This window comes from Sus scrofa, chromosome 9, assembly GCF_054392235.1.
Source record: "Sus scrofa isolate SSC_HxYL_T2T_F1_AM1 chromosome 9, Sscrofa_HxYL_maternal_Yorkshire_Landrace_v2.0, whole genome shotgun sequence".
In the NCBI taxonomy this organism is placed as follows: domain Eukaryota; kingdom Metazoa; phylum Chordata; class Mammalia; order Artiodactyla; family Suidae; genus Sus; species Sus scrofa.
Genome location: NC_139391.1, coordinates 89,427,826 through 89,449,534, shown reverse-complemented (window position 1 = coordinate 89,449,534; position 21,709 = coordinate 89,427,826). Strand labels below are relative to the sequence as shown.

Genomic DNA, 21,709 nt, shown 5'->3' with positions numbered 1-21,709 from the left:
GTCATTTTGAAAAATGTTTTGACATTTTCTTGGGAACCTAATATAAACATTCCATCCAGCTCAGTAATCTTGCTCCTGGTTATTTACCAAAGTGAAATGAAACTTATGTTCACATGAAAACTATAATGGAAAGATTAAAGATGCTTTATAATTGCCAAACAGCAGAAATGTTCTTCAGTTACTGACGGGATCAAAATAAAACAAAACAAAACATAAACTGTCGAACATCCATGCAAATGGAATACTACTCAGCAAAAAAGTGAACAGACTACTGATAAACACAGCAAAATGGAGGAATCTGTCATTCATTATGCTAAATGAAAGAAATGAGACTCAAAAGGTAAATACTGTATAATTTATTTATATGGCATTATCAAAAAGGCAAAACCATAGAAAATAAACCAAATCAGTGAATGCTACAGGCTGCGAATAAGATCAAGGGGGATTGACTACTGTATTAATTGTCTAGTGTTTGTAACATATCCGTGGCTTATATCACAACTTCTGTGGGTCAGAAATCAGAGCACAGTTTAAATGAATGCTTCTGGCTTAAGTTCTTTCATGTGTTGCAGTTAAGCTCTCTGCTGTCTACAGTCTTATCTGAAGACTCAACTAGAAAAAGATCTGCTTCCAAACTCACTTATGTGATTGTTGGAGGGATTCACTTTTTTGTGGAGTTTGGGTTGAGGAGCTTAGTTCTTTGTAAGCTGGTTAACCTGATGCCTCTCCTACTTCCCTGCCACATGTACTTCTCCAAAGGGCAGCTCACAACGTGGTAACTAACAGTCCTCAGAAGAAGCTTGTGAGCATATAAGAGAAAATGCCCAAGACATAAGCTACACTCTTTTCCTTAGCTAATACCAGAAGTGACATCCCATCAGCTTTGCCAGAATTATATTTACTAGAAGGGAATCATTAATCCAGCCCACACTCAAGGAGAGGGTTTATACAAGGGGCTGAATACCAGCAAGCAAGAACCACTGAGGACCATTTTAGAGGCTGCCTCCCACTGGAAGCCCTCTGAAGCCCACTGATTCTTATTCCTCTCATACTAAAAACACACTCACCTCTCCCAGCGTCCCAAGAGCATCATCCCATTGTATTATCAATTCAAAATCCAGAATCTCATAATATGAATCAAGGCATGTTAGATTTGGTCTGTCTTAAAGTGGAACAAGGAACTTTTGGGGGTGATTGAAATTGTTCAGTATCTTTTGGGGATGATTAAAACTGTTCCGTATTCTGATTGTGACAGTAATTCCACAGTTGTATTTTTTTGGTAAAAACTCATGGAAATAAGTACCAAAAGGGGTAGATTTTAATGTCAGTAAGTTATATCATAATTTAAAAGGTAACAAACTCAAGAATATAACATATACACAAACTCACATATTACATTAAATTTTGGCCAAACAAATTGAATGATTGGTCAATATATTAATAAAATATATTCAAAGAAATCTACATTTTGACACTTGGAAGTAGCATGATTATTTCTAACATGATTGAAAAGCCATAACAGTATACCATATGCTTATATAATCAATAATTTTCCTATAGAAAAAATTCATAACAACTTTGTATTAATCTTTCATAGAAATGTTTATTGTGATCATTTCAATGTTCTCTCTTTAACATTTGTTTTTATTCTTTAGAGCAGACAACTCATCAATTCAAGTATTAGGGAAGGTGATCATATTTGTAAATGTATTAATAACTTTTCCACATTTTATTCACTAAAAATGTATTGGAATAATTTTCTATAAGAAGTATTTTATAATCCCCTTTTAAAATAATTTACTTCAAGTAAACTGAATATAGACTGTGAAAAAAAAGTCCTGTATTTCTTCTTGTTTTCCTGAATTCTGAAAAGTGACAGAGGGAAGGCAGTAGGATCCAGTTACTGTACCCTGTTTATACAGCTGTACTTCATTGAATGAAGGCTTGTGTTACACACAGTTTGTGATAGGAAGTAAATGCTTTTAAAACAACTATAGAGACAGGTCTTTAACCTCCACCCTCATGGATTCTTTGTTCCACCATTTAGCTTCTGTGGATGTTATAAGGAGGTAGTTCCAACACATATTATTATGCTCCAATTAAACCCCATATGATTAACTCATCCCCTTTGAATTCAACATAGATAATAGTAAGATGAAATTTTTAAACAAATCCTGAAAGTTCCAACAAAATGGACAATGTTTTATTTGTAATGAATTTTATATGTGATAGATTCCGAAATGTTCAAAAATGAGTATGTGCCTCAAAAACAGAAATACAGATCATTGGAACAGGATAGGAAGTCCATAAATAAACCCAAGCACCTATGGTCAACTAATCTATGACAAAGGAGGCAAGAACATACAGTGAAGGAAAGACAACTTATTTCAAATAGTGGTGCTGGGAAAACTGGACAGCTACATGTAAAAGAATGAGATCAGAACATTCTATAATACCATACACAAAAATAAATTTAAAATGGATTAAAGACCTAAGTGTAAGGGCAGATACTGTAAAACTCAATGAGGAACCCATAGACAGAACACTCTTTAGCATAAATCACAGCAATATCTTGTTTGAACCACATCCTAGAATAATGAAAAGAAAAACATGAATAAACCAATGGGACCTAATTAAACTCAAAACTGTAATGAGGTATCACCTCATACCAGTCAGAATGGCCATTATCAAAAAGTCTCCCAACAGTAATTGCTGGAGAGGGTATGGAGAAAAGGGAGGCCTCCTACACTGTTGGTAGGAATATAAATTGGTGCAACCACTGTGGAGAAGGATATGGGAGTTCCTTTAAGACAAAATATGGAATTACCATATGATCCATCAACCCCACTCATGGGCATCTATCTGGAGAAAACCATAATTTGAAAAGATACATGCACACCAATGTTCACTGTAGCATTATTTACTATAACCAAGACATGAAAATAACCTAAATGTCCATGGACAGAGGAATGGATAAAGAAGATGTGGAGTGTATATACAATATAATATTATTCTGCCATAAAAAGAATGGAATAATGCCATTAGCAGCAACATGAATGGACCTAGAAGTTATCCTACTGAGTGAAGTAAGTTCAGACAAAGACAAATATCTTATGATATCACTTATATGTGGGCTCTAATAAAAATGATACAAAAGAATTTATTTATAAAATAGAAACACACAGATTTCAAAGTCATTCTATGGTTACCATATGTGAACTGGTAGAGGAGAGAGAAGAACTGGGAGGGGGGAATAACATATACACACTACTGTATAAAATAGGTGATTAACAAGAACCTACTCTACAGCAAAGGAAAATCTACTCAGTAGTTTGTTATAACCTATATGGGCAAAAGAATGGATATATTTATATGCATGACTGATCCACTTTGCTATACACCTGAAACTAATATGACATTGCAAATCGACTATACTCCAGAAAATTTTTTTTAAAAAAATTGGTATGTTCTAGAGGGAAAATAGTGTTTAGATTATTTTAAATGTTCAATCTTATAAGACATTTTAAAAGATTTAGGAGATTCATCTAGTGTATTGCATCTTATTAAACTTCCACACATATAAACATATCAAATACCTTGAGATTCTTTGTATATCTCATATTTATAGCTATATAGTCTAGTTAATAAGTTGGAGATTTAGATTCCAGGTTTTTTCAAGGATTATACTTGGGACGTTAGAGGTCATTGTGATGAAATAGTTCTCATATGTGTAAGAATGGTTTCCCTAATTGCTTGAGTAGAAATACGGGGTCATTACCAGGAATGATTAAAATGTCAACCAATAGGGATCTAACTTAGATACAAGCTGATGGTGTGTGAAAATACTTGTCTCAGTTGTAAATACACTTTAATAGAAATGACTTCTGATAGGGCTGTCTATTTCTAATCCTGTTCATAATCTTATTTTTACAGAATTAAATCTTTATTATGCCTCATTTGTTTACTAATGCTTTGCAAGTTTGCTAACTCCCTATATAGGTTGTCTACAGAGCTTTCATTTCCTATTGAAATGAAAATTTACCTAGGCTGACTATACCTATATATATTTATCTTCATATACTCATGCTTTTCATTTAAAAAAACTCTTAACAATATTATGCTAATAAGATGTATTTTAACAGTGAGTATATGTCAACTGCATAGACCAAAAACTCAGTATCCTCATTCTTAGGGTCACTATTCAATTCCCACGCATCCAAGAATTAAATTTTTTAATATTTCTATTCTGTACTGTCAGGGATACAGTGATCATATCACATGGTTAATTCTATCTCCTGTATTTGTAGCAAAGAATTAAATATAAGTTAGTTTAGAACCTGACCAGTATCCATGAGGATATGGTTTGATCCCTGGCCTCACTCAGTGGTTAAGGATCTGGCATTGCTTGAGCTGTGTTGTAGGTCGCAGATGCAGCTCAGATTCTGCGTTGCTGTGGCTGTGGTGTAGGCCAGCAGCTGTAGCTCCGATTTGACCCCTAGCCTGGGAACTTACATGTGCCACGGGCATGACCCTAAAAAGACAAAAAAAAATTAATTTAGCTAACAACATACTTTCTTTTAATTAAATAGAATATATGGCATCTGATCTGTGATTCTGGTAGGTAATGAAAATGATGGCAGAATGAAAAATGTTGGCTTGTTTTCCCATTTTCCTTATACTTAGGGAGTCATTATAGTGGCATATTTGCTATAGAAAAAAAGCAAGCAATTATCCTTCAAATATGTATACACATAAATTGCAAGGCAGTATGAGGCCAGTTTGCATAATGCTCAATGAAAAGTAAAAATTTACATTTTCTTTTCTCTTATGATAACAAACAGCAATTATGTGAGAAAGTGTTTTGGTAAGGTATGAGAACTATGTGTAACTATTTGTTATTAATGTATTTCTGTAAATAAAACTGAAACTTTAAATCTTAGGGCCAAATATTATTCTGCTTTGTCTCTTAATCCAATAGATAGATTTTAAGATTTTTTTAAAAAAAGCCATTAGGGAAGAATATTATGTGATATTTCATTTCAAAATTTATATACCAATTTCTTCCATCAGAGGATTCGTCTTCAATTAGGAATATATTATCACATACTGGAAAATCATCACTATCCATTTACAGTTTGTTTCAACATTACCAGTTAGCTTTTGTGATCTGTCATATTGTAATATGTTAGCAAAGTGTAAATTTTAGAAGTCACTTCGGTTTACTGGAAACAATTAATTATATCATAGATGTTATACACATTTATTGGCTATATTTCATTTTTTATTTGTAATTTACATCCTCTCTGCTTCCAAAAATTATTCGAGACAGCTTATGTTATTTATAATTGTATTGGCTAGATTTTTCAGAGATGTTCCAGATTTTTCTTCCTCATTCAACAGAGCAGTGTACGTAACTGAAATTGGAAGTTGCTTTTTTCTTATTCTAATGACTCATTTCAAATTATTATTTTTTTTTTTTTGCAGAGGTTAATATTCTGTGGGCTGCACACCAAACACACCACAGTTCTGAAGGCTATAACTTATCCACAGCACTGAGACAATCTGTCTTCCAAATATATACTTCCTGGGTAAGTTGTTAAATTGAATAAAATGTAATAATATAATTCATTTCTTAAAAGTCTCAGAGTTCCTACCGTGGCTCAGCAGTAATGAATCGGACTAGTATCCACAAGGATGTGGGTTCAATCCCAGGCTCTGCTCAGTGGGTTGAGGATCTGTTGTTGCCATGAGAGGTGGTGTAGGTTGCAGATGTGGCTAGGATCCTGCTTTGCAGTGGCTGTGGTGTAGGCCGGCAGATATGGCTCTGATTCAACCCCTAGCCTGGGAACTTCCACATGCAGCAGGTGTGGCCCTAAAAAGCCACCAAAAAAAAAAAGTCTCAACTGTTTCTCTTTCCTCTGAATAAACTAATAGATGGTGGTGCCTACTCAAATGCTTCTTCTCCTCTGTAAGGCCAGACGCTAAAATGTTTCTTTATCCTATATCAAGGCAGATACACATGAAACAGGTGATGTTTTCCAATGATAGTCTTTTATTTGACCTTTAAACCTCAAAACTCCCTTGAGGTATATCAAGGTGAAAAAAGTAGCTATCTACTGTTAATTTACTCTCAATTAAGGGGAATGATGTCTAGACAACATACCTCACATATCTATGCAAAGACTTCATTAGAAACGTTAAAAAAATCATTTCCCATTTCTGCATGCCTTGGTAAAACCTACTTAAATCTTTAGCTTTTTATTTACTTGTTAGAGCAGTTAGTACAATGCTCAACAAAAAGTTTGACTGTAAAATGTTTTAACACAAGGAAATGACAAGACTGACGAATACCAATTGTCTCTGGTTCTAAGGTTCTTCTGATTCGCTGGGCAAACCTGATCCGCCTGGTATCAGACCTTATCTGTTCATGTACCTCTTTAGTACTTCAATGAAGAACTTAGCTCCCCCAAATACTGTTGCTAAAATGCATGTTAAGCTAGAAAGTCAGAGTTATCGATGTGTATGTGAATTCACCAATAGCTATTTATTAACTATAAATTATCATCTAATCTTTGTATATTTTTTAATAGTGTGCATGTACTTCTATTAGATACTATTTGTTGAATATTTTTACGTGCTGGGCAATCTTCTGAGACCTCTTTACATATTAATTTGTGTGATCTTGATGACAACTTCAAGGCACAGGTACTATTATAACTCTTATTTCAAAATGATGAAACAGAGTCCATAGTTCAGCCACAAAACTAGTGAAGGGAAGAGTAGAATTTGAACTCATTCAACTTGGCTGCAAAGATCTTAACCTCTACACTAAATGCTCTTCTGTGTGCTTCCTCATGTTTTTCCCTTTTGTTATCTCATTTGATCCTCACAAATAAGCCCTGTGCTAAATTCAATATTACTATTATCAGGGAACTTAGATTAATGAGATTAATTGCATATCTAGTAAGTGACAAAGACTCATATTTAAAATCAGATGCGTTATAATCAAGAGAAAAATATACTGGAATGCATTCTAAACCAAACATGAGTATAGACCATACAAACGTATAAATCAATGGCGGCACTAATATATTCCCTAAAATGGATATTAAAAGAAATCCACCCCTTCCCCCATAGCATACACCTATGTTACAATTTGTACTAATTTCCTAGGCCTATCATGAACAAAGTATCACAAACTAGGTGGTTTAGAATGACAGAAATGTATTGTCTCACAGTTCTGGAGGCCAGAAATTTGAAATCAAAGTGTTGGTAGGGTCATGGTCCCACTGAAAACTCTAGGGAAGGAGCTGTTCTAGTCCTTTCTATGACGTTTTCTAATCTTTATTCCTCTAGGGTTGTCTGTTCTTTATATGAGGGGTCTCTTTGTATGAATTCAAATTTCTTTTCATTTTTTGAAAATATAGTCCTGTTGGATGAGGTAGGAGCCTACCCTATTCAAATACAACCACATTTTTTTTTAAAGTCATTTTTGGCCACCCTGTGGCACATGGAGCTCCTGGGCTTTGGGCCACAGTTGTGATGTAAGTCGAAGCTGCCTAATTCCTAATTATGCTGGATTCCCAATCCACTGTGCTGGGCTGGGGATCAAACCTGCATCCCAGTGGCTCCCAAAATGCCACCGATCCCATTTCCCCACAGTGGGAGCTCCTATTATGACCACATCTTAACTAATCACATCTGCCATGACCCTATTTCAAAATAAGGTTACAGTCTGAGGTATTAGGGAATAGGATTTCAACACATGAACTTTAGAGTAACATGATCTAATCCATAACATGAGCAATATGCATGGAAATGTCTATATATGTGTGAATATGTGTGTGTGTGTGTGTGTGTGTGTGTGTGTGTGTGTGTGTGTGTTTCCCCTCACCCTATGATCTTCTACAGCTTGTGCTGGAACTCTGAATGATTAAATGTAGAAGAAAACACAGCTTCCCACCTCACACCTGGTCTGGGAATCCACTTAATTGAGGGAAGAACAGGCCCTTGGAGGAAGGAATACTGTCTATCTTTCCTTCCTAAGAAATAGGTGCATAAATACAAACTTCTTTTATCCTGTACAAAATAGACTGAATATATGACTTATTAAAAACAGTAATGTCAAAAATATTTATTCTATCCCAATTTATAAATTTCTGTTTGCATACGGATAAATCAGACCTCCAGTAGTTGCATTTTGGGGAAGAAAGTCTCCAAGAAAGGATAGAGCTGTGTTTGAAGTTTCTCCAGGGAAATCAATGTCATTAATTACTTTACTGTCTGATAATTTATCAAGGATAATCTTTATCTGAGCATCATAGATTTAAGAACTAGAAGAAATCTGGAGATAATATATTTAAGTCATTTTTTTTATCCTTTTAGGGTCACACCTGGGGCACATGGAAGTTCTCAGGCTAGAGGTCGAATCGGAGCTGTAACTGCCAGCCTATACCACAGCTCACAGCAACACTGGATCTTTAACCCACTGAGTAAGACCAGGGATCAAACCTGCATCATCATGGATACTAGTCAGATTCGTTACCACTGAGCCACGATGGGAACTCCTTAGTCATCTATTTTTGAAGTTACAAAATGAATCTCGGAGGAGCCTGCTCCATCATACAGTATTGGACATTGTTGGTTGGATCTTGAGTCCAGATATCTGACTCTTCATTTATGGTGATCTTTATCCTTGTTTAGCATCTGTACTTTCCCCTATTAAGTCAAAGCATCCAGAGATACAGATTAGTGAAAATTTAAGTGAAATCTAGGTTCACCCCTATTTATTGTCAGACTAAATTCCCTTCATAACCTAATGTTACATAGCCAAGGACACAGAAAATATGCTGGATAAGTAAATGAACATTGAGAATCTCCACAAGCATTTGGGGTGGAGATGGGGGGGAGTATGTGCAGTGTAAGAGATGAACGGTAGGGATTATAAATTAGCCTGGATTATTGGTTATCATTTGTAGGTCTGTTAGAAGATAACATAGATTTTTAAGGGTCTGTGATGTTTGCCAGTCTATGATAGGTCTTTCTAGATACTAAAATCAAAAGAGAGTTGTCAGGTTTCCTCATTTTCTTTGAGTCTTTTGTAAGACTGTTTTCGTTGACACATCTACAGTAAGGCATATAATTTGCTAGTTACTTAGATAACAGTGTATCTTAGAGCAAATAATAAATGGGTCATGTCTTTGAAGATAAAATGGATTTGTGAAATGAATACAACATTAAGCTCAGGGTACTTTTCTTTGATATTACTACAAAAATTATAGCGTGATGACAATTCAGTGTTCAAGAATTTCCAACCGTACCCGTTGTTTTTGTTTTTTGTTTTTTGGGTTTTTTTTTTTTTTTTTTTTTTTTTGTCTCTTTAGTGCCACACCTGCGGCATATGGAGACTCCCAAGCTAGGGATCTTATCAGAGCTGTAGCCACCAGCCTATGCCACAGCCACAGCAATGCCAGATCTGAACCACATCTGCGACCTACACCACAGCTCTTGGCAATGCTGGACCCTTAACCCATTGAGCAAGGCGAGGGATCGAACCCGCAACCTCATGGTTCCTCTTCGGATTCATTTTTACTGCACCACGTTGGGAACACCCCCTTTGGATTTTTTGTTCAGTTTTAGATTTAACATTATTCATCCCTAAAATCTGCAATTAATGGAGTGCCTTATTTTCCCCAAATTATTACTTTTTTAATTAAAATGTAGTTGATTTTATGTTACAAATTAACAACATAGTGATTCAAAATTTTTGAAGGTTATGCTCCATTTATAGTCATTATAAAATGTTGGCTAGATTCTCTGTGTTGTGCAATATATTCTTACAGTTTTTTTTATACATAATAGTTTGTACCTCTTCTTATCTCTTTTGGGAGTGCATTTTAAAGCGAGCCTTATTACCACGTACTGAAATAGATGGTTTTGTATGCTATTTCAGTCATTACTACACATCTTTATTAATATAATGCCTTAAACATGATAGTCTCTTCACATGGTAAATAATAAAATGTGTCTAGACCTATGAATATTATGTGGTATACAACAGCATCAGGATTAAATGTCATTTTCTTCCAGTTTTATAAATAAATCATCTGAATTCTACAGCTTTATACAAAACGCAGTTATAGAAGTTCTTTAAAAAGAAATAAATAAAATAATTGGCTAAGACAAAGGGTTTTAGGAGCCAATTTGAAAGCGTTCCCAATGACCAAAATCTGGAACAATTTGAAGAACAAAATATATAACCAAGTACGAAGTTATAATCCAAAGTATAAAATAAATATTTTCAAAAACATTCCATACTGACATAGATAAATGATTGGATATATAAATAAATAGAACAAATAAATGGAAAACAAATTCCCCTGAAAAATTCATATGTAGATACTGCCCCTTTCTAGTAAATGGAGATTAAAGCCTCCGTTACCCTTGCCCTTTGAGTGTGGACTCTACTTAGTAACTCCTTTACAAAGAAAAGAGTTTGGTAAAGGGACAAAGGTGGGGGTGGAGGAGGAAGTTTAACTTTAGGGTGAATAAAATTGCCAAGCACAATCTCAGATCAAAGTTAACATCCTCAGTGATGTCTTATTGGCAGCAGGTACTTTTTGATAAGATGTGACAAAAAAAAATATGCTGTGGATAGAATGTACCTTATCATAAGATATATGAGAATGGCCCTTCACCCCAGTGGTTTTTATCACCAAAACCTATACCCCAGTCTAACCATAAGAAAAGACACGTCATATCCAAATTGAGGGATATTCTACAAAATACCTAGCCAGTACCTGAAAGTGTAAAGTTAGAATGCCTGAGAAACTGCCATAGATCAGAGGAGACTATAAGATAGAAAGACTAAATATAATGTTCCATCGTCAGTGGATCCTAAGGCAAAAAAAGAACATTAAGGGGGGATAAAACAGAAGCAGTAGAATCTAAATAAGGTATGGAATTTAGTTAAAAGTAATGTACCAGTTGTCAGTTCCTTAGTTGTTTCAATGCAGTTTAGAAATATGTTAACAATAGAGATTTGGAGGAGGGTATCCAATAATTCCCATGCTATCTTTGCAACTCTTCTGCAAGTATAAAACTATTATAAAACAAATTGTTCATTAAAAGAACTATTGGTACATATTGGTTCATATTTTCAAACTTAGAGTCACTATACATGATATACCAACATATACTTCTAGGGAAACAGCAGCAGCAATAATTTAGAACTAGTCATTAGCAATAGACACTGATTCCTGGGACCAGCTAGAGTGTCATAAAGATGATTTAGCCATGTCATTTTAAATTGGCTATTGTTCTAAAGCAACTGTATTTGCATTCTTCATCCTTCAATCCTTCACCCATTGTCACCTTTCCAAAATGCCAGCTCTAAACAAGGTAAATGCCTCTGTAGCTCAGAAAAAGGAATCTCATAGTGTCCTTAACACACGCAGACCTAGTCTAAACCTGACCCAACTTCTCTTTCCAATCTCATCTTCTACCCTCTCCTATTGTCATCCCATCTCCAGTTAAACAAATAATTTTCAATTCTCTAAATCTACCATACATCATGCCTTGATACTTTATTGAACATGCAGTTATTTCTGCCTGAAAAGTTACTTCTGCTATACCTCTGATTGCTATATACTTCATTTTTCTCTTACAGACACCTTCCTGACTTTCCCCAGTTTACTTTTTTTCTGCCTCACAAAGCCTTGCACATCTCTATTACAGTACTTATTATTTGCATTGTTGCCTTTCACACTGACAAGTAAACTATGAAGGAAATGAATATACCTCTGTTTTTTCCCTGTTATATACTTACATGCATAAAGTGCTTGATGTAGTTAGTGCTTAATAAATGCACACAACATGAATGAATGAAATAAAAAAAGTTTTATACTAGTCAAAATAAATGTGTCAAAGATAATATTTTTCTACATTAACAGAATAAATCTGTCATTCATTTTAATGTTTGTGATCTTATAGAGCCTCAAAAAATTAGAGCATAAGGTGATTAACTTATTCACCTTTTGGAATAAAATGTGTTTTTACATATTTGCATAATCTCTGATGCTGTTGAATGGGAAATAGTAAGCTATCTACATTTCAAGAAGCTGAGTATTTCTCTTAAAAGCATAGTAAAAAAATAGATACCCTTAGTTTAAATCAATGGGTTGAGTAATTATTTTTTAGCTCTCTAGTATTTCTCAAACATTAAAATTTTGTTTCTGGATCAGGATTATCAATATTATAAGAATTAGTAAAATATATTTAGAGCATATTAGCAATCTAAAAAGAGGTAAATTTTAACCAACATCAAAGAAAACATAGTTGTAATACCAATTTGTGAAAATCTTTATATCTGCAATTCTTTTGCAAGTATAAAACCATTATTTTTGAGAATAATAATTTAGAAATATATACTAATTTCATTTAGGAAACAGCAGAGAACTATTCATAGGAGGAAAGAAGTCTGGTCCCAGCCGTAGCTGTTATTAACCAACTATGCTACCCTGAACCAATCAACTAATATTTGTATTTAAGTGATTTTGTACATGAAACTGAGCAATTAATATTTGGTCAGCCTTCTCATACTGTTATTTTGAAGATTGCCTTAAATAATGAGTGTGTGAATTCTTTGAACTATATCAAGTATGATTCACATGTATAATATTGTTTTTATATTACACATAAAACTGCAAAAGAACTTTTAGTGAAATCTTAGATCTTTTTATTACAATGTACTCCCTGCCAAACTACATAAGCAAAGACTATATTTTTCAGTATGTGGGAGTTGGATTTATATAAAGATAAATGTGAACAAATAAAGATGCAAAAACTAACAACTTTGATGTAATGCAGTCAAATGCACTGGGGATAAAATTCTCATAACTCTTATGTCAGGAAGGAAAGCATGCCTTGAGCCCCCCATGAAGTATAAAAACAAAACCTCTCAGGATCTGGACTCAGACCTCCAAAGCATCCCTTCATCACCCTCAACTTCCATTCACAGCAGCTAATAAGACACAGTTTATGTCCATACATTAAATAAGTGAAACCCTTTGCCAGTTTGTGTCTTGACCAGTTTCATATCCCCAATTGCAGCATAGATCAGCAAAATGGAACTATTCTGCCACTTACCAAATCATTTTGAAATTTGGTAAAAAATAAAATTATTCTCTGATTTTTATGTTTTTGTTTAGAGAAATCTGATAGTCATTTGTAATCCTTATAATGAAGGGTAAATAATGGAAATCATAGTGAAGAGCTCTCCATAAAACTGCATTATCTTATTGGCACTTAAAAAAATGTACAAGTGGTGGGAATTCCCCTTGTGGCACAGCAGAAACGAATCCCACTAGTATTCGTGAGAACACAGGTTCAATCCCTGGCCTGGCTTGGTGGGTCAAGGTTCCGGCCAGTAAGCTGTGGTGTAGGTCGCAGACAACCTTGGATCTGGAGTTGCTGTGGCTGTGGTGTAGGCTGGAATCTCTAGCTCCATTCAACGCCTAGCCTGGGAACTTCCATATGCTTCAGGTTTTTATTAAAAAAATAATGTACAAGTAGCTAAATTATTCAGCTCTCTTTATATGTTACTGTTCTTGTTTTGAAAAGGGCATCCACTCGTTTCTTTTCCATGTACACTTTTGAATGGCAGAGGTCTTCATGGCAGCAGAGGTTGGGTATATGAAGAAAATTAAGACATGAACTTCTGTTCTTAAGCTGATTGTTTTCCTTGGAGAGATTCAAGTAGTTTATTGTAATATAAACTGTTAAGGATTTAGAGAGAGATGTCTGATCTGGGAACCATGGAGGGTCAAGGGAAACATCACAGAAGAATCAAGGCTTGAGCCCAACCTGTGAGAAGAATAAAATTTTGCCATGAATTTGGTTATAAATGGAACATAGTGTAGAAGAAGCTAGGAAAACACAAAATTATGAACAAATACGATACATTTAGAGAATTGAAAGTAAAATGTATGGTATGTGTATTATTTTCTCAGGACTGTTCTAACAAAGTACCAAAAACTCTGTGGCTTAGAACAACCAAAGTGCATTGTCTCACAGTTGTAGAGGCTAGAAATTTAAAGTCAAGATATGGGGGGCTGGGGGGTTGGTTCCTTCTGAGAGCTGTGAGGAAGAATCAGTTCCACAGCTTCCAGTAGTTTTTTGGTGTTCCTTATATTGTAGATGTACCACCGTGATCTCTGCCTTCATCTTCACATGGAATTCTTCCTATGTTCATGTCTATCACTGTGTCCCTTTTTAGAGGACTTAATCCAACCCATCACAGTATGAGTATGGCTGGAGTATAGGATGTTTAAGAAGGTGGAATAGGGAATAGGGGAAATGGATAGGAACAGAAATGTGGGCCTAGGATTTTTAAAGGTAAACACTTTCTGAGCAGAAACACAAGCACTTATTCCAGACATAGCAATTTAAGTAGATGTGTTTTAAGGATAGAGATCAGTACTCTACTTGCATTCTGAGGAGTTGGTTCTATGTCATCGCTAATCACAGACTTAAATTATTTAATACTTAGTTTCTCAATTCTCAAGGAAAAATTTTTTAAAGTAATGTAAAAATTAGAGTTCCTGTCATGGCACAGAAGAAACGAATCCCACTAGGAACCATGAGGTTGTGGGTTTGATCCCTGGCCTTGCTCAGTGGGTTAAGAATCTGGCGTTGCCATGAGCTGTGGTGTAGGTTGCAGATGTGGCTGAGATCTGGCATTGCTGTGGCTGAGATCTGGCATTGCTGTGGCCGTGGCGTAGGCCAGCAGCTGCAGCTCTGATTGGACCCCTAGCCTGGGAACCTCCATGTGCCCTTGGTGCAGCCCGAAAAAGACAAAAAGACAAAAAAAAAAAAGGTAATGTAAAAATTAACAACAATCATAGAACTACAGACCTAAGTCAAGTAAACTACTTTATTAAAATAAAAGAGACATCAATCTGGAGCTCAAAAGATTTTTCCAAGTAATTAAGCACTTGAACTTCAACTGTTTTGTTTAGCAGCTTACTCATGAACAGCTCTCCCGTCCCAACCACCGCTTTTTCTCCCAATTTCTCATCCCTCAAGGCTTTCCTACATCACCCAATCTAAGTTGCTTAATGCCCATGATTCTGGTAAGCACAGGCTGCCTCTGTCACATCTGCCCTAAATCCCCAAGCCTTGCTTGCATCCGGTCACCCACCTACTTTACTCCCACACCCAGCTTGCTGAGCGCCATGGGTGTCCTCCAGCACCAGCTGGGCAGTTTGGTGATCACCCCCCATCCCCAACACGTATGGCTTCCAGACACAGATGAGTTCTCAGTGCTGCTCACCCAGCCATAAACATGAACTTCTCATGAGAGAAGCCTTTCTAGAATTCCACAGTCTCCTCAGGGTCTCCTCTCCATGGCTGCTGTATTTTGTCAGCCAATAAATGAATTTAAAACTTCTCAGAGAAACAAGACTGTTTCTGGTTTTCCCTCTCTCTACTTCTGCCCAGATATTTTCACTAAGGTTTGTGAATTCATAAGCATGCATACACTCTTCCTTCTGGTTCTGTAGAAATGTTTTCCTCTCTTCAGCAGGTCTAATCCTTAGATTGCTGACATTGCTCCTGCTCTGTTCCTCTCTTGGACCTTGTTCTGTCATCGACTCTTGGCATTTATCCCTCTTCCTCTCAACTGGCTCCTTCTGAAGACACCATAAATGCATTCATGTGTCTCACATTAACACACACATATTCACAATCTCCTCCCTCATCCATATATTCTATTCAAGAAATACGTCCAGCTCTCTCCGTTTTTCTCAGGGAAAGAGAAGTCAGTCAAATCAACCTTTATTTCATAACCTCCTTTGAATGATTCTTAAACGTACTGAAGCTTGGATTCCAGGTCTACTGCTCCACTGGTCGATAGCTGCAAATCCAGTGTTATTTTTTAGTTCAGTTGCAATTTTCAGAACATATTTCCTTACTCAGAAGCTTTCTTGGGATATTCCTCAAGGCCGTCAACATGATATCACCTAAGTTGAACTTTATAGACCTAGTCTTCCTCCTATTCACAATCTTGGGGTACAACATCACCTTACACATGAGCCCGAAATCTGGGTGTCTTCTGATTCTCCTCTGTTTCTCTTATCTCCTATTTTAAATAGTTACCAGATCCTTAGGTCTTTTGTGTACTTTATGCCTCTCCATCCCTATGGCTACTACTGTGGTTAAATTTGCATGGCTTTTCACTGGGCTACAAATATAGGATTTCAACCCATTTTCATATTTCTTACAAGCTTAAAAGGAAAAAAAAAAGGTACATGATAATTACTCCCTCCTGGCCTAGGAAAAATCCAGTCCTCTTAGAAGGCATTAAAAAACTCCCTCTCTCATTTGACCATTGCTAAAGTTATGCTTTTTTTTTTTTTTTTTTTTTTTTTTTTTTGCTTGTCTGTGGTGAGTCACAAAAGAAAGCTGTACATTGTTTCTTTAGAAAATCGCACATTTCCCCATGCACACAAGCTCAGTTTATTGTAGTCATTTAAGGGGGTTCAAAGACTCTTTGAGATCTATTTATGAATTACATGGTTCAAATTGACCTCTTACCACCTTCTCCAACACCTTTGGCAGTGGCAGAATAGAGTTCCTCCTACACATCATGTTATTTCTTGTTTTATGATACTTCTTCACACAATCCCTTTCTGCCTCATTTACTTGATGAATAGAATAAAACCCACTCATCTCCTCTCCATTAGCCCAAGGATACCTCTAGACCTATCCTCATTCTCTCCTCACACATACAGGGCTGCATTATTTCTCTCCTTTATGACCCTATTATATATGACTTTTAGCAAGAGATAATAAAATACCCTAAGGTAGACAGTGTTATTTACAGCTAAAAAGTTTTGGCATCAGAATAACATAGATTTGAAGGCATGACAGAGATGGAATATATTTGGTAAGCTATAATATCCTCGGGCCCAGGTATGGAGAGTTTGAGTTTGAAAAAGAAGAAATTTCTTCTGACAAATTAGTAGCATCTGAGGTTTTATGACAGAAATGACATTCAAACTGGTTTCAATTGGTTACAACCAGTTGCACATTTTTTATTGTTTTTGATATTAAGCTGCATAAGCTGTGTATTTTGGAAATCAAGCCTTTGTTGGTTATACTGTTTGTGAATATTTTCTCTTGTTCTGTGGGTTGTTTTTTCATTTTGTTTATGGTTTCCTTTTCTGTGCAAGAGCTTTTATGTTTAATTAGATCCAATTTGTTTATTTTTGCTTTTGTTTCTGTTATCATAGGAGATAGATTTAAAAAATATTCCTACAATTTATGTCAAAGGGAGTTCTGCCTATATTTTCCGTAGGAGTTTTATAGTATCTGGTCTTACATTTAGGTCTTTAATCCATTTTGAGTTTAGTTATGAATATGATGTTAGAGAATGTTCTAATTTTATTCTTTTACATGTAGCTGTCCAGTTTACCCAGCACCACTGTCTTTTCTCTGTCATATATTCTTGTTTCCTTTGTTTTAAATTAATTGACCATAGATATGTGGGTTTATTTCTGGATTTTTTTTCTCCTGTTCCATTGATCTATGTGTATGTTTTTGTGTCAGTACCATATACTATTTTGATGACTGTAGATTTGTAGCATAGTCTGAAGTCAGGGAGCCTGATTTTTCCAGCTCCTTTCTTCTTTCTTAAAATTGCTTTGGCTACTTGGGGTCCTTTGTGTTTCCATACATATTTAAAATAATTTTGTTCCAGTTATGTGAAAAATTAAATTGGTAATTTGATAGAGATTGCATTGAATCTGTAGACTGCCTTGAGTAGTGTGGTCACTTTTAACAACATTGATTCATCCAACCCAAGAACATGCTACATTAACTGTGTTTTTAGGAAATCTAATCTTATGGGAAATTCCCTAAGAAAGTTTTCTATGGGCTAATAGGCTTGTAGTTTGTACCAGCATGATAAAGTCTCTGAAAAGTTTTATGGCAAAGAAATTTCACTGCCTAACTCACTTCTTCACAATTTTTTTGACAACAGAATTCCTTTTTCCATGATAGCTGTTATTCAAAGGACTATTTCTTCACACTTAGAGGAATTATGTTAACTGTAAATATTCACCTCATACATACTAAAACTCAAATCATACTATGAAAGAACTTTTGGAACCAAGGGGATGGCTACATTTCAGATGGTTTTCTCCACCATTCATTTGGAGAAACTGGAGCCTATAGAAAAAGTTTAAGAAATTTGTGGATATTACAGAGCAATTCTGTAGTGGAACCAAGGCTTAAAAGGCAATGTCTTGAATAAGAGCCTAGTACTTTTTTTGCTCACTAATCTAATGCATTCTTTAATGACGCATTTATAAATAGTGAAACTGATTCTATTGTAATGACAATTGAGATTTTTCAAGACAAGGTTGAAAACAAAAACTATAAGTATTTATGTAAATGTTGATTTCAATGTATCATCATTACTAAATATTGTTGAAGTGATATTTGACCTAATTGAGGAAACAAAAGCTTTAAAATAATTCAGAAATAAATTGTAATATCCTGAAAAAAAATTTTTTAAATCTATTTTGGAAATATTAACTTTATAAAACCCAAAATGTAAAGTAGAATACGGGCTCTTTTACCTCCTTTTTGGTTGTTTAGTTTTTCATTTAATAAAATGTTTTCTTACAACATGAAACCACTCTTGGGGATCAAAGTCATTGGGAGAACACAGCAGATTGTGCTTATTAGTTGATTCTAACCAGTTCTGCGGTTTAGGCATAAGTTGTTTTTCCAAGGCAGAGGCATTTCTGTCTGTTAGGAAATAGGGACTTCCAAAATTGGTTTCTACTATGCACAATATCTTAGCCCCTTCCTTAAAAACTTTGGAAAAATTAGGAGACATTGTCAGCCACAAAAAAATAAAATAAAATTTAATGGGGAAAGTGTATTATATCCTCTTCTCATATGGAGTTACTTTCTTTTATTATAATTTCATTTTATTACAAAGAATGCCATAATAACATAGTGTTTGGGAGCTGTCAAGCTAAAAAGGCACATGCTCCTATATTTCCTTTACTTTAAGAAAATGATGTTTTGTGTATATTAAAAAAAACCTCTTTACTTTCAGGAAATATGATCAGCCTTTTCAAGATTAAAGAAATAACATAACACGTATGCTATTTTAACTAGACAATATTAAACGTGAAATAAAAGTCCAATGCGTTTAGCTCCAACATGACTGTAACTTCATTATCATGTGGCAAATGAATGGCACAAAGTCAAAGTTGGAAATAAAATATATAGACTAAGATATATTTGCTAAAGAATAAGGCATATTTACTGAGGTATATACTCAGAATGTTGAACCATTAGTAATAGTATATGTTACGTTGAGAAGTCATATGTGCAAATTTAAAATGTTTTAATCTTTCAGATATTCTACTCTCCCTTAGCCCTCTTCATACCACCCTCAGTATATGCTGTTCATCTTCAGTTCAATCTCCTCTACCAGTTTTGGATCCACACAAAGGTAATTATTTTTTCTTAAGTTTTATACCTAAATAGCCTAAAGCAATGTCCTGGAAATCCACTAGCAGCTGATTTATTGTGTAAGAAAAATCTTTGTCTGCCTTTTTTAAGGAGAAACATCTGTTCATTTTTATTCCTTTTTACTGAATATATATTGCAAAGTTTATAAGAAGCAATGAGGCCAGTTGGTCTCAATTAAATAAAACAATTTTTGAGCTATTAAGTACCAAAACATTTTAATACTATATTTAATACAGTATCTTTCTATATTACAGTTTATTAAATATTGTTCACTGAAATATGTCGAAATTCATTTCAATTTAGACATAAGTGTATATATATGTTATGTATTTGTAAATATATTTTAATGTATGCATTTAATATTATTGTTTATAATTATTTATATTTATAATATAATTATTACACAATGAACAATATTTAACTATACATAAAATACATAATACTTATTTTCTAAATGCATATATATATATATATGTGTGTGTGTATATATATATATATACATGTATGTGTATATATATATATATATATGTATATGGATCACTCTGTGGAAACTCCTTAAAAACTCCTTGAAAATCGTTTAATGCTTAAAGAAGTTATCAAAATATTTTTTGATTGGAAAACTTGCTCTAATTTTAAAGTTTAGGTTTTACTTAAAAAATCCTCAACATTTTGTTAAGTTTTTCTTTCCCCCACAAAAAAGTAGAAAAATATAATTTCTTGGGTCTTCTGTGTTATCTCAAATTGTCAGACTTGAATGTTTGCAGCTAGATCATTAAGCAACTGATTGTTTTATGAACTATCGCACTGATCTGGTTGTTAAATACCAAAAATCACAGACCCAGAAAAATTCTTACTTATACACATGAGAACCCTTTCAAGCATTTGGTATTTATTGGAAGTCTTTTGAAGTTCTAGAGGAAACATGTTGACAGGTGTTGCAACTGGTTGAACAATACCACAAATCACAGCTGCAATAGATGCCAGAGCTTGATACAGCAAAGTGCATTATTCCGTTAATCTGCAGTATTTCATGCTACTGATTTACTTGGAATAGAGACTGTTACCATGACTTTGGACATACGTGGCATTATTTGAAGATCTGTCATGAAATAGTATTGCATTTTATGGTAGTTGACATACATCAAACAGTCAATACTACAACTTTCTGAAGGAGTTGTTGAGGCCATTTCTGACTCTAGAGGTCAAAGACCAAATTTGTTTAAATCAGTGGAGGGAAGCTTTCTGATGATTTACATGGAGAGGTTAAAGGAGAATTACGTTTTTATAGCAACTCTGCTCCAGGTCATGACATGTGCTGGGTCCAGTATTAGTCTGGATATAGAACAATGGTGCCAAAGTAACTTCCTCCTTTTCCTGTGGCCCTTCGAGAAGTCCATGAGCCAGGGCTTGAGTTCTGTCTAGGGAAATGGTGAATGGAAGAAAGCCAGTGGTCAGACATTTCTTTTAAGCTCACAACCTCCATGTGGCTTCATTTTAAGCTTAAAAGCAATTCATTAAGCCTCTTGCTTGTCTTGTACTTTATACTTTTGCAAGTACTGTGTATAGTTACTGCCATTGAGCTGCACAGAACATACCTTCTGAAATTAAGGTTTTATTCTTGGAATTTTAAATTATATCATCAGTTGTGAGTACATGTCTAAGAATTTTTGCAGCCATACTTAAATACATTCATTATTATAGATAGCATACTACCATTTGTTTACTAATAGCAGAACCATTCAGGAAGTACAGCCAAGAGATTTGTAGTAGCAGCTGCTTCTGGAGAGAGGCGTAATTGATACAGAGAACAGGAGTGAGGAGAAGACAGTCTGTTTTTTTGTTTGTTTGTTTGTTTGTTTGTTTGTTTTAAGGGCTGCATACATGGTGTATGGAAGTTCCTGGGCTTGGGGTCGAATGGCAGCTGCAACTGCCAGCCTACACCACAGCCATAGCATCGACGGATCTGAGCTGCATCTGCAACTTACACTACAGCTCACAGCAACACTTGATCCTTAAACCAATGAGTGAAGCCAGGGACAAACCTGCCTCTTCATGGGTAATAGCCTGATTCCATACTGCTGAGCCACAAGGGAACTCCTACTTAATCTTTTTAAAAGAAAAAAAGATTGGAGTTCCCGTCATGGCGCAGTGGTTAACG

The 21,709-nt window shown here is 35.0% G+C and overlaps 1 protein-coding gene across 8 annotated transcripts in view; it reads left to right on the top strand.

Annotated features, from left to right (window-relative positions):
* AGMO (alkylglycerol monooxygenase) overlaps window positions 1-21,709 on the top strand; it is a 668,498-nt gene that overhangs the window by 114,251 nt on the left and 532,538 nt on the right. For 7 of the 8 annotated variants that reach the window (XR_014815905.1, XR_014815904.1, XR_014815903.1 and 4 more), the window contains exons 4-5: window positions 5,485-5,588; window positions 19,436-19,531. Coding sequence is in view for 4 of the 8 variants with exons in the window: in XM_084977164.1 (XP_084833290.1) it covers window positions 5,485-5,588; window positions 19,436-19,531 (200 nt within the window). In the remaining 4 variants the exon portion in view is untranslated. The remainder of the gene's footprint in view (window positions 1-5,484; window positions 5,589-19,435; window positions 19,532-21,709) is intronic. The other variant, XM_084977165.1, reaches the window with a different exon arrangement.